Below are 12,817 nucleotides of genomic sequence, written 5' to 3'. Positions count from 1 at the left end.
CCCTTTTTGATGCTCCTAATCATTGTATCTATAATATTTGCAAAAAAAGCGCACTTTGATGGAGCCTTGAACAGGAGGAACATATTTGCGATGCTGCCAAGTGTAATGAACTTTTAAAAGTTTCTGTTTGCATCCACAGACAATCGACTCATTTCAAGAGCTTTCAAAACTTTAAGGAGCGTGAAGAACATGTGTGTTAATGCACCAAGATAATACTATAAAAATAATTTCAGACATGTGCTATGAAAATAAAAATATTTTTGTAGAAGTCTGATGTTGTGCATGACAAATCAATTTGTTTATGGGTCTAGGCTTGTTTGCAAGTACTTCAAGGGGACTGCAAACATGTGAGCTCGCCAGATGCAGATGCTTCCTGTCAGCGAGGTGTGACTTCCACAAGTGAGTGATCTCAAAGAAAAGCCACAATCATCGTCTTGACCCGAACGTCTCAAGTTTCAGGTTTTTAGAGGAGATTATCTTTATATCTCACCATAGTTATGTATCTTTATATTACTGTGGTAACTGAGTGATTTTCACTTGATAACTGGGTAATAGAGTAGATGTGTTGCATTAAAATCTTGTGAGTCGTACAAACAAACAAAAAATGGGTGGATTCTTCGGTTGGGAGGAAGTTGAAATGGCTGCACTGTTCTGGATTCAGCTGAAGTGATGACTAAATGATGATGATGATCAAGTGATGGGGATGGGGGGGGGGGGGTGTCTGACTCACTCCTCACATCCAGGAGACTCAGTCACTCTTTCCACTCGGCTCTTACAGCTGCTGCCAGTTCAGCAGAAACTTCCCAAATCACTGTAGCTCTGCATTCAGACAGGAAGAACACAGCTGGAACAACTTCTCAGTACAGTAGGAATACATGCTAACATTTGAAATATAGAATCGTACCGTATGTATTATTTTATAAAACAGTTCGTTGGTTTACTTGAGTGGCATTCTGATATCAATCCAAAGGGTTTTTGTCTGTGCCTTTTAAGAAGACTGTTGGCCTATGCATTGGTGGTGGAGATATATTTAGTGACTCTTTCTGTAAATTAGGGTAATATATGGCGAGAAGTTTTGATGAGTGAGTCATTGAATCATTTATTAAGTCGATTTGATCAAAAATGTTGACACATTTAGTTATAAGTACCACCAGAGATTTTTGTATCACCCCTGTCCCAAATGGTAAACTTGCGGTCTTTTGTACATTACTTTGACGAAGTCATGATGACATTACTCTTAATTGTAATGTTAAAATCTCCTGCAAAGCTGCTTGGAAATAATATCTATTGTGAAAAGTGCTCTATAAATAAATGTGAACTGAATTGAAGCAACATTATGTCGTGAAAGTATGAACTCAGTGGAAGACCACAATTGCTCTATGAGAAATGCGTAATGGTCAACTTGAATTTTAATACAAGTTAATACGAATGAACTCTTAAACGTTTAAGGGGGTTGATATAATACAAGCTTTAAAAAAATGAAAAGCATGTACAATATATTTAATAAGACGTTCTCAACCTTTTTGACTTCAAGGCACCTACATTATTTAAGATGATATTCAAAGGCCTCCCAAGATAATTTTGGTAATTCTGCTGCAATGACAAAGCAGCTCACACAATTTTTTTTTTTTTTTAACTAGAAGTAATATATTGAAAAATTAAATGCTAATCTATATATATATATATATATATATATATATATATATATATATATATATATATATATATATATATATATATATATATATATATATATATATATATATATATATATTACAACCCGAATTCCGGAAAAGTTGGGACGTTTTTTCAATTTTAATAAAATGAAAACTAAAGGAATTTCAAATCACATGAGCCAATATTTTATTCACAATAGAACATAGATAACGTAGCAAATGTTTAAACTGAGAAATTTTACACTTTTATCCACTTAATTAGCTCATTTAAAATTTAATGCCTGCTACAGGTCTCAAAAAAGTTGGCACGGGGGCAACAAATGGCTAAAAAAGCAAGCAGTTTTGAAAAGATTCAGCTGGGAGAACATCTAGTGATTAATTAAGTTAATTGATATCAGGTCTGTAACATGATTAGCTATAAAAGCTTTGTCTTAGAGAAGCAGAGTCTCTCACAAGTAAAGATGGGCAGAGGCTCTCCAATCTGTGAAAGACTGCGTAAAAAAATTGTGGAAAACTTTAAAAACAATGTTCCTCAACGTCAAATTGCAAAGGCTTTGCAAATCTCATCATCTACAGTGCATAACATCATCAAAAGATTCAGAGAAATCTCTGTGCGTAAGGGACAAGGCCGGAGACCTTTATTGGATGCCCGTGGTCTTCGGGCTCTCAGACGACACTGCATCACTCATCGGCATGATTGTGTCAATGACATTACTAAATGGGCCCAGGAATACTTTCAGAAACCACTGTCGGTAAACACAATCCGCCATGCCATCAGCAGATGCCAACTAAAGCTCTATCATGCAAAAAGGATGCCATATGTGATCATGGTCCAGAAGCGCCGTCGTGTCCTGTGGGCCAAGGCTCATTTAAAATGGACTATTTCAAAGTGGAATAGTGTTTTATGGTCAGACGAGTTCAAATTTGACATTCTTGTTGGAAATCACGGACGCCGTGTCCTCCGGGCTAAAGAGGAGGGAGACCTTCCAGCATGTTATCAGCGTTCAGTTCAAAAGCCAGCATCTCTGATGGTATGGGGGTGTATAAGTGCATACGGTATGGGCAGCTTGCATGTTTTGGAAGGCTCTGTGAATGCTGAAAGGTATATAAAGGTTTTAGAGCAACATATGCTTCCCTCCAAACAACGTCTATTTCAGGGAAGGCCTTGTTTATTTCAGCAGGACAATGCAAAACCACATACTGCAGCTATAACAACAGCATGGCTTCGTCGTAGAAGAGTCCGGGTGCTAACCTGGCCTGCCTGCAGTCCAGATCTTTCACCTATAGAGAACATTTGGCACATCATTAAACGAAAAATATGTCAAAGACGACCACGAACTCTTCAGCAGCTGGAAATCTATATAAGGCAAGAATGGGACCAAATTCCGACAGCAAAACTCCAGCAACTCATAGCCTCAATCCCCAGACGTCTTCAAACTGTTTTGAAAAGAAAAGGAGATGCTACACCATGGTAAACATGCCCCGTCCCAACTATTTTGAGACCTGTAGCAGAAATCAAAATTGAAATGAGCTCATTTTGTGCATAAAATTGTAAACTTTCTCAGTTTAAACATTTGCTATGTTATCTATGTTATATTGTGAATAAAATATTGGCTCATGTGATTTGAAAGTCTTTTAGTTTTCATTTTATTAAAATTTAAAAAACGTCCCAACTTTTCCGGAATTCGGGTTGTACACACACACACAGTTGTGCTCATAAGTTTACATATCCCTTGTAGAATATGGAAAATGTTAATCATTTTAACAAAATAAGAAATATTTTTATAATATTTAACATCATGAAAATTGCATGTTATTTAAAGGGGTCATCAGATGCCCATTTTCCACAAGTTGATATAATTCTTTATGGTCTTAATGAAAAGTCTGTAACATAGTTTGGTTAAAATTTCTTACGGTAGTCTAAAACAACACATTATTTTACCCTTTCAAAAAACAGCTCTGTCTATAGCACAAGGTTTTATTGCATTTGCGTGTTAAATGCTAATGAATTGTGCTGACCCCGCCCTTCTCTTCCAGTGCTCTCTGAGAGACGGTAAACTTTAAAGGGGACATAACACATATCAGTCAATATCATATAATTTCACTCAATCTCATGTTAATCTTGAGTAGCTGTAGAGTACTGCATCTTTCATATGTCCAAAAAGTGTTTTATTTTGTCATTTTTTAAAAGAAAGATACAGCTTTACGATTCTCTCCAGAAAAAAAAATTGTTCCTTATGTCTTATGTCTTATGTTTCACTTATGTCTGTAGTTCTGAATCATGACCGGGATCATTTATAGCTGGGACCGCTCCATTTTTCAGTATCAAACAATCTATTCCGGTGTCGAACTGGGCCTTGTTTCTAAAACATTCATCAACAAACACACTTGTGAAACTCTGTTGATACCCCGGCAAATCAAGCTGCATGCAGTGTATTAATAATGCTGGGTTCTTTAGGAAGCTGACATAATTATTTTTCTCTTAAAAACCGAAAGCACGCTTCTTTCTGAACAAGTCCCATTCAGCGCTGCTGCCAGTTGAAGCTCGTTGATAGGCTCGATCTCGCTCTTGCTCAGGTCGATGCGTGCGCGGGTGCGTTTTTCTGGGAGAAATGCCCATATAAGAAGTTCCAACCTCATTTAAGTAATGAAGAGCCACAATCGAAAAAAACTCTATGAAACTTGTGCAAACCCGTTAGTAGGATTACAAATAGTTTTTTTGAAACTTTGTCCATGCTTAGCATGATAATCCAACTCTTTAACAGTGTAAACAACTCTGAATGCATGAAACAGCATTGTCTTTGCTGAAACGCTACTGTCAATCAAACTATCAAGGGAGTGGCCTGTTTATATGACATCATACTGACACGCGTCTGAGATCAGCTCAATTTGATGAAGGGGAAATGATTTAACAAGATTTAAGAATAAAAAATTAAAAAATAAAAACACTGGGTGGATCTTTATCATTATAGGGTGGTTGTGTACATACTGTACACTGCCAACACACATTTCAGTTTAAACAGCTTGTAAAAGTGTATCATGTCACATCCGATGACCTCTTTAAAGGGTTAGTTCACCCAAAAATCAAAATTATGTCATTAATAACTCACCCTCATGTCGTTCCAAACCCGTAAGACCTCAGTTCATCTTTGGAACACAGTTTAAGATATTTTAGATTTAGTCCGAGAGCTCTCAGTCCCTCCATTGAAGCTGTGTGTACGGTATACTGTCCATGTCCAGAAAGGTAAGAAAAACATCATCAAAGTAGTCCATGTGACATCAGAGGGTCAGTTAGAATTTCTTGAAGCATCGAAAATACATTTTGGTCCAAAAATAGCAAAAACTACGACTTTATTCAGCATTGTCTTCTCTTCCGGGTCTGTTGTGACATTTCAAAACACTGCAGTCGTGAACGAGTCAATGAGTACATGAATTACTCCGGGATATTGGTTTGTTTGGACTCAGAGGGAGTGTCAGCCACATTAAAAAAAGTTAACCGCTTAAGTCATTTGTGGATTAATGCGTATTGGAGACGCGAACCATTTAAAACAATTCAGTTCGATTTGGTGAACTGGTTCAAGAAGATCCGGTTACATCGAATGATTCGTTCACAAACCGGATATCATACACTGCAGTGAACGCGCTCACAACAGACCCAGAATAGAAGACAATGCTGAATAAAGCCGTAGTTTTTGCTATTTTTGGACCAAAATGTATTTTCGATGCTTCAAGAAATTCTAACTGACCCTCTGATGTCACATGGACTACTTTGATGATGTTTTTCTTACCTTTTTGGACATGGACAGTATACTGTACACACAGCTTCAATGGAGGGACTGAGAGCTCTCGGACTAAATCTAAAATATCTTAAACTGTGTCCCGAAGATAAATGGAGGTCTTACGGGTTTGGAACAACATGAGGGTGAGTCATTAATGACATAATTTAGATTTTTGGGGGAACTAACCCTTCAAGAGCTGGGGGGTATAAAGTTTTGGAATTGGATGATCAGGGTAGATTAAACTTATTTTGTCTTCAGGGAAACATTTAAGTATTTATGTAGCTTCTTAAGTGCAGTACCAAATTAAAAAAATATAATCTTTAAACAAAATAAGAAAAATGTACACATCATCATACTGTTCAAAAGTTTCCTTAAAGGGTTAGTTCCCCAAAAAATCTTAATGCGTTGTGTTGCCTTCTTGAGCATCAGTAAATGTTTCCACACTTTTTAATAGCTGTGTATGAGCCCCACAGTAGTCCTCAGTGTGAAAATATGGATCTAAAAATCATATAGTCACTTTTGGAAAGGAAGATGCTGGAAAACCAAAGAATGTGCAGGGGCTGGAGGATTTTTCTGAAGCAGCTCAGGACCAACGAGGGACTCTTGAACAACTATCACAACACAGAAAGAAAGTCATGGATCATCCAGGAAATGACACACAGTATTAAGATTCAAGGGTATGTAAACTTTTGAATGGGGTTCTTTTCCATGTAAACATCTGTTATGTAAAATAATATAGTCAGGACAGTACTAAATAAAAAAATAACATAGAGTGCATGAATTAAAACAGAGTGAGCTTATTTTTCTTTTTTAAACTAAATCTTGTTTTGAATTTTATTTTAAATCACTATTCATCTTGAGGCCCCCTTGAAAGTTTGCCAGGGGCCCTGGCCCTCTAATTGGGAACTTTTAAAAAGAAAGAGACATAGCCATTGCTTTGTACAATTTATTAAATAATTGATCGCATTATAGACCTGACATCAATTGCTTTCTGAGTTTTACAACAGTCAGTCACTGTTTGTGGTGGCCAAAATCAGTATTTTTTTTTTTTTTTGTCTCTACAGGAGAAGCTCTGAAACTCACTACTTTACACTGCATGTTGGTCAGCCCTGTTTTGGCTTTATTTATAGCAATATTGTGTTTAAGATGCCATTGCCTCAACATTAACATGTTGTTCATTGGACTGTTCTGTTGTGTAAAATATCACTTCTGAAAGGTTTACCCGTCATGGGTCTCGGTCTAAAACAGAACTCTGACAGAAGCAAACTCTGCTGCTCTTAACCGCAGTAAAAAAAAATGTGGTAGGCCAAAGAAGACCGCTACAAAACCTAGCTAACTAGAAAAATCTCTCATGTGATGAGAAAACAAAGGCAATGAGAACAGGTGTTATAACTAGTGGATGAGTCAGTAAGTAATATAAAGTATAAACTTAAGGGAAAATAGTATAGATGCTGTCCATGTTAGGGACACTGTTAAATAATACTAAACATTTACTATTACATAAATGAGAAGAAAGTACACAAACAAACAAAGTTGGCATGTGAGTTTGCAGAACCCTCGGCAAAATTATAAAAATGGGCTCTACTACTGTAAAAATTTAAATATTCATATAGTAAACATATCAGCAAAGGTTTTTTTTTTTTACTGCAGTGTCTACCTTTGAGAACACAAATGATGACAGAGATAGCTAGAAAAGCAAGGATAATTCATCAGAAATGTTTTGTTCTGCTTTCATATTTTATAATCAGTTCAGAGAAAATTCTCTTACATAAGCAGAGAATAAGCAGCTTTCTTCTTTGGGCCTCCATCTTAGGAAACACTTTTTTGTGGTTGGATTTCAGAACAGTCTAACAGCAACCTCTGCTGGTCATCTGAGCACAAAGGCCAGGGCCCCCATAAAATTAAAATTACAACATGAGGAGAGGATCATTTGTTGACAGTTTGGTTTATTAAAATGAAAGAGATTCATTCATTGACATTTTTTTAAGCCTTAGCTTATATATGATTTACATGCTGATCTGACCAGTCGTATGAACACTTCTCATTTCGTCCAGAGAATATTAGACATGCACTTCAATCAAAAGCTTTAGAAAAACTCAATCATTCTAAAGCTTTGTTAAGCAAATTACTGGGCACAGCTCTATCCTGCAATTTACAAACATCAAGATAATGATTACAACAATAAAAAGGCACTTATGGCACCAAAAAGTGTTAAAGTCACAATGAAATGTTAGTAGCAGATTATAGAAAAAGCAAAAAAACTACACAAAACAAAACAAAAAAATTGTAGGATGGGAACTACAGATGGGAGTCTGCATTCACAAAGGAACTGGTCACACTAACGTCTATAGAAAATACATAATGTAAATTTTCATTTCATGGTTACTTTAGCTTTTGGTGGTCCTTTCTATATTTCTCTTATCGGTGTTTCCTGGCTTGTTTTTCCGCCGCAGCAACCTCACTTGTAACTGTTGTAATCTGGCAAAAAAAATAATAATTACATTTATATTTGTTGACTTAATAAACAGAAACTTACAAAATGCCAGTATTAAATAAAAGTTGCCACTAATGCGTGTACTGCTAGCTACTAAGGAGCTCTGTGAAGTAACTTAATAGTAACTGTACCTCATTATTTAAATGATCAATTATTTGGATTTGATCTTCAATCTTGTTGTTCAAGTCCAGTGCCATGTTCTTTAATACTGCAACGTGGTTGACCACCTGACTTAGATTCTCTTCCATCTCATCTTCTCGATCATCATTTGTTATTCTTACAGAAACAAAACAAGCAGTCACATTGGATCACAATGAATGCTTGATTCTGTCACTCTCAGTGCTGTTTTTCCTTCACCTCTTGATGTAGGGGCCGGTGGAGGCCTGCCCATTGCGAACGGCAGTCGGTTGCCTTGATACCACCTTCTGCTTGCTTTCCTTTGGTTCCCTGACCTGCTTTTTTCTCCAGTCACTCTCGGTGGACTTCAGTCTATAAACAATCCATTCAAATCCAAAGAAATCTGACATCAAATATAAACAATGAGGTGAAAACCTTAAACTTAATGTGCCAATTTAGTTTATTGTCCCTACTGAAAAATGTCAGATTAGACCAGCATGGCCAAATTGGTTTATGCTGGTTAATGCTGTTTTAAGGGTAACCTGGGCAAACTATTTCAGATAATACAGAAGAGATATAAGCTCTAGCTAACCTGTTACATGGGCACAAACACAAGCCGCAGCATTTGGACAGTTCATTCAGGTTTATTCGAGCTTGTTTCATGTCCTGCTTAATCTGGTCCATTTCCCGTTCCACATTCATTAGTGTTTCTAAAAGAAAGAAAAGGGAAGAAGAAGAAGAAGAAGGAGAAAAAGAAGAAGAAGAAGAAAAAGTGAATGGCAGTCACATTAGCAAAATTTCTTCTGAATTTCACTGGCAAAAAAAGTGTACATTATTGTATATTCTCATTGTTGGGGAGTAATTACATAATTTAATTACAAAGTAATTTTAATCAGTTAATATTACAGATTTGTTAATGATTACAAAGGGGGTTACATCTGAAAATTTTAACACACACACACACATTTAGGTTTGAGTGATTTCCAAATTGTATTGACTGCAGTAAAATATAAGACACCAGTGTTTCAGGTGTTTAGTACAGAGAACAGGACACACATGCTTATTCGATAACAGTTTTATTTCTTATATGGGTTTATGTATATGCTTTTTTTTTTATATTAAAGCGATACTCTAGCCCAAAATGAAAGTTTTGTCATTAATTCCCTAATCCCATGTCGTTCCAAACCCATAAAAGCTTTATGGAAAGCATCATTACAATAGTCCATCTGCCATCAGTGTTTCAACCGTAATGTTATGAAGTGATGAGAATACTGTTGAATATGAGTTGGACGCAGGCAGCATATGCTTTTCTGTGTCTGCCGCACCACAAAGATATGTTTTCTTCGTGTATTTACACTTTTATTTGAAAGAAAACAGGGCATCCTTGTGGAGTGGCTGACACAGAAGAACATATGCTGCCTGCGTCCAACTCATATTCTTCAAAAAAGAGACGACAAATTGTTGCATAAAATCGTTAATTTTGTACAAACAGTATTCTTGTCACTTCATAACGTTACAGTTGAACCACTGATGGCAGATGGACTATTCTGACAATGTTTTTCATACTTTTCTGGACCTTGACAGTTTAACTTACTTGGCAGTCCATGGGACAGTCACAAGCCTCCCGGTTTTCAGTCGAAATATATAAAATTTTGTTCCGAAGCTGAAGAAAGCTTTTATGAATTTGGAATGACATGGGGGTAAGTGATTAATGACAAACTTTTCATTTTGGGGTATCCCTTTAACTGTTTTTTTTTTCAAGGCATTGTTAGATTCCAGTGTTTTCCAGATGTTAACTAGTACTTGCTGAGTAAAAGAACTCTAAAATAAAACTGTGTGTTAAATATTTCAGATTAATGAAGAGTAAATCCACACTGATACTTCTGATAAACTGGTTGTACAAAACTATTTCCACACTTCTCACAAAACCATATTTGAAAATAACTAGATGGGGGGAAAAAGTATTTACAATTTACAGAAATTAAAAAATGAAACTTTCATAGCTGGGAATTTTACAGGAACTTGAAAACAGCAACTAATAAAAGAACAAGAAGGATCCATTGCATCATCTTCTTAGACATCATGAGAATTGAGACTCACCTCCCTGCCCATCTAGCATAGTCATTGTTTTGACCCCAGCATTGATACTCTGCAAAAATACACATGCTTCAAGTTCAAGTTTTATATGTAACAGTACACACACACACACACATACTATATCTATACATACAAATATATTTTAAATATATTTAATTTGTGCTAAGTATACAAGTACATTTACATGCATGTGCTTCATAAAAATAACCTGCAATTGTACTTTAGTATATACTAAACTGTTATACTTAAGGTCTGCAACAATTGGAACAACTAATTTTGTACTTGATGCACTTTAATTGTGTGGAAGTCTTCCTGAAGTCCAACTAAAAATATACTTGAGTGTATTTGATTGTGCCAAAGTAGTATTATTGTTAGTATACTTCAGGTACACTTTTAATATATTCCATTTAAAGACTAGTATTATGAGGTGATACAGTCCTTATTAATAGTGATATTAAAACACCTTTTAGGCATAATATTAGGAAATGTTCATTGTGTAGTAAAGAAATCCTCCACACAAAGCTTGATTATAATCTTATATCAGTAAGTCTTAAGTGATACAGTATGTCAAAAATATGTTGGTGGATTTGAAGTATACTGTATATAGTATGAAATAACTATATTAAATAAATAATGGCATAGGATTTCTTCATCGTGTTTTTAAGAAGTAGTCCTACTCTAGTGTTAAACTGGTTAAAATAAGATGTCTTACATCATTTGTCATTTGTACCATTCGTTTAGTGCTTTCAAGTGACTGAAAAACAAATAAAAGGACAGTTAGTCAAACCTTAACATCAAATATTTATGGAAACTTGTTTAAACCATGTGATAAAGATAAGGTAACTGTGACTTTTTGTAATTCTGAGTTTATCTCTCCCAATTCTGTCATCAGAATTGTTGCAGTTCTAAAAGAAAAAAGTCTGATTGCTAGATGTTAACTAGTACTTGCTGAGAAATATATGTGTTAAATATTTCAGATGAATGAAGAGCATATCCACACTGATACTTCTGATAAACTGTGGTTGTACAAAACTATTTCCACACTTCTCACAAAACATATTTGAAAATAACTAGATGGGGCAATAGAAAAATCTTATTTTCAGTTTAAAGAAATGAAAGAACGTCGCTTTCACATGAGCTGGGAATTTTACAGGAACTTGAAAACAGCAACTAATAAAAGAACAAGAAGAATCCATTTAATCATCTTCTTATACATCCTTTTGGAATCAAGTAACAAACTTACCTCATTTGTTACATGGTTGGCTTTAGTTGTCATCTCTTCAACTGACATGTCTGCCATTCTGCTGAACTGGGATCTTAAACTGTAAGTCTAATGTAAGATGATACATCTGCATTTAAATAAAGATTGAAAAAAAAAACTATTCTTAGCCTGCTATTCAGTAATTACAATAATAGTATTTATTATGTAATGCATATCATATGGTTTATTCAAAACAATGTTTTTCTCTAACTTAATGGTTCCTAGCTCAGTAACAAACAATCAGTTCAACTTGATTCAAGTCACACTACTAAATTATGCACAGCAGAATTTCAGCAAAAGAAAAAGTACAGTAAAAGAGGATTGTCTATAAAGTAAAATATTTAGCTACTTATAATATTTAACTCTTTTAGCTGTGTAAGTGTATGTTTATCTGTGAACTTACTCTCAAGATACTTCAGAGTTTGAAGTGTTGTGATCATTCAGTTGTACATGTAAACGTTTCCTCTTTGCATCACATTCCTCAAAGAGAGTTGTGGGAGCACAAAAGGAGAAACAGCATATTTACATAACTTCTCAAAGTGACGTAGTCAGGAAGGGGCTGTTGAAGGTGCTTGCCCACCCCTAAACCATATCCTACCTCAAATACACCTCTGATGTTTACTCCAGACCAGAGATCTCAGATACTGAAGGTGTATGTTCTTTAAAATCATGTGTGTGAACTTGTATGTTGATGAACCAATGGTTAAAACCATAGAGTTGCATATCTTAAATTATTAGATGATGACAGGTATTGCACCTGCCTTTGCTACTTCTTGTGGCCAACCATTCTTAACAGGAAGTGAGGTGGCACAAATAGGGGTTAAGAGACCGATTTTGACCTACCTGGGAAAATACCCTGAGCTGTCCTTTTAACTGTTTTCTTACAAATAAATATCACGTTTTTTTTTAGCAACAAATACCCTGGCTGTATTTCACTGAAAGAAAGCAAGCCTTTATACCAACAAAAAATATTGAGTCAGACACGGTTCTAATTTTTGTAACTGATGAAAAAATCTCAAACCAAACCAAAGTTCAGGCAAACACAAAGGGGAATAAAAACAGGGAAATGAAGGGAATCCTCTGTCTCTTATCTGTAGCCTGCTCGCTGAAATTTTTCCGTGGCCACGAGAAAAACATGTCGTTCCCTCAACATAAGAAGTCGTGGCCACAAGAAATGGATGTCCTTAGATTTCGTTTTTATATTACATCCTATATGTGGTATTAGATTTGTCAGACTTTGAGAGAACAAGGCTGGCTGATAACTTGAAGACAGTTCCTCCATATGGAATGATATTCCGGACATTATTCAAAAGGAATTGCAAATTGTATTTGCAATTGTGTTTTCAATTTGTGCACGCATAAAATGTGACATAATCCAAACGCAAATGCAAAT

General features: G+C 35.5%; 1 protein-coding gene across 1 annotated transcript; it reads right to left on the bottom strand.

Annotated features, from left to right (window-relative positions):
• Nucleotides 1-7,850: 7,850 nt before the first annotated feature.
• LOC132113330 (synaptosomal-associated protein 23-like) lies at nucleotides 7,851-12,116 on the bottom strand. Its single transcript, XM_059521130.1, has 7 exons — nucleotides 11,839-12,116; nucleotides 11,407-11,479; nucleotides 10,876-10,917; nucleotides 8,659-8,786; nucleotides 8,307-8,438; nucleotides 8,081-8,225; nucleotides 7,851-7,933 (listed from the first exon to the last, which is right to left on the bottom strand). Exons 1-7 carry the CDS (start codon nucleotides 11,862-11,864, stop codon nucleotides 7,874-7,876), a joined length of 606 nt encoding a protein of 201 aa, XP_059377113.1. The 5' UTR covers nucleotides 11,865-12,116; the 3' UTR covers nucleotides 7,851-7,873.
• Nucleotides 12,117-12,817: the final 701 nt, after the last annotated feature.

The sequence above is a fragment of the Carassius carassius genome, chromosome 32, assembly GCF_963082965.1.
Source record: "Carassius carassius chromosome 32, fCarCar2.1, whole genome shotgun sequence".
Classification (NCBI taxonomy): Eukaryota; Metazoa; Chordata; class Actinopteri; order Cypriniformes; family Cyprinidae; genus Carassius; species Carassius carassius.
The sequence above is the reverse complement of the archived record's forward strand: the minus strand, read 5'-3'. Positions and strand labels throughout refer to the sequence as shown.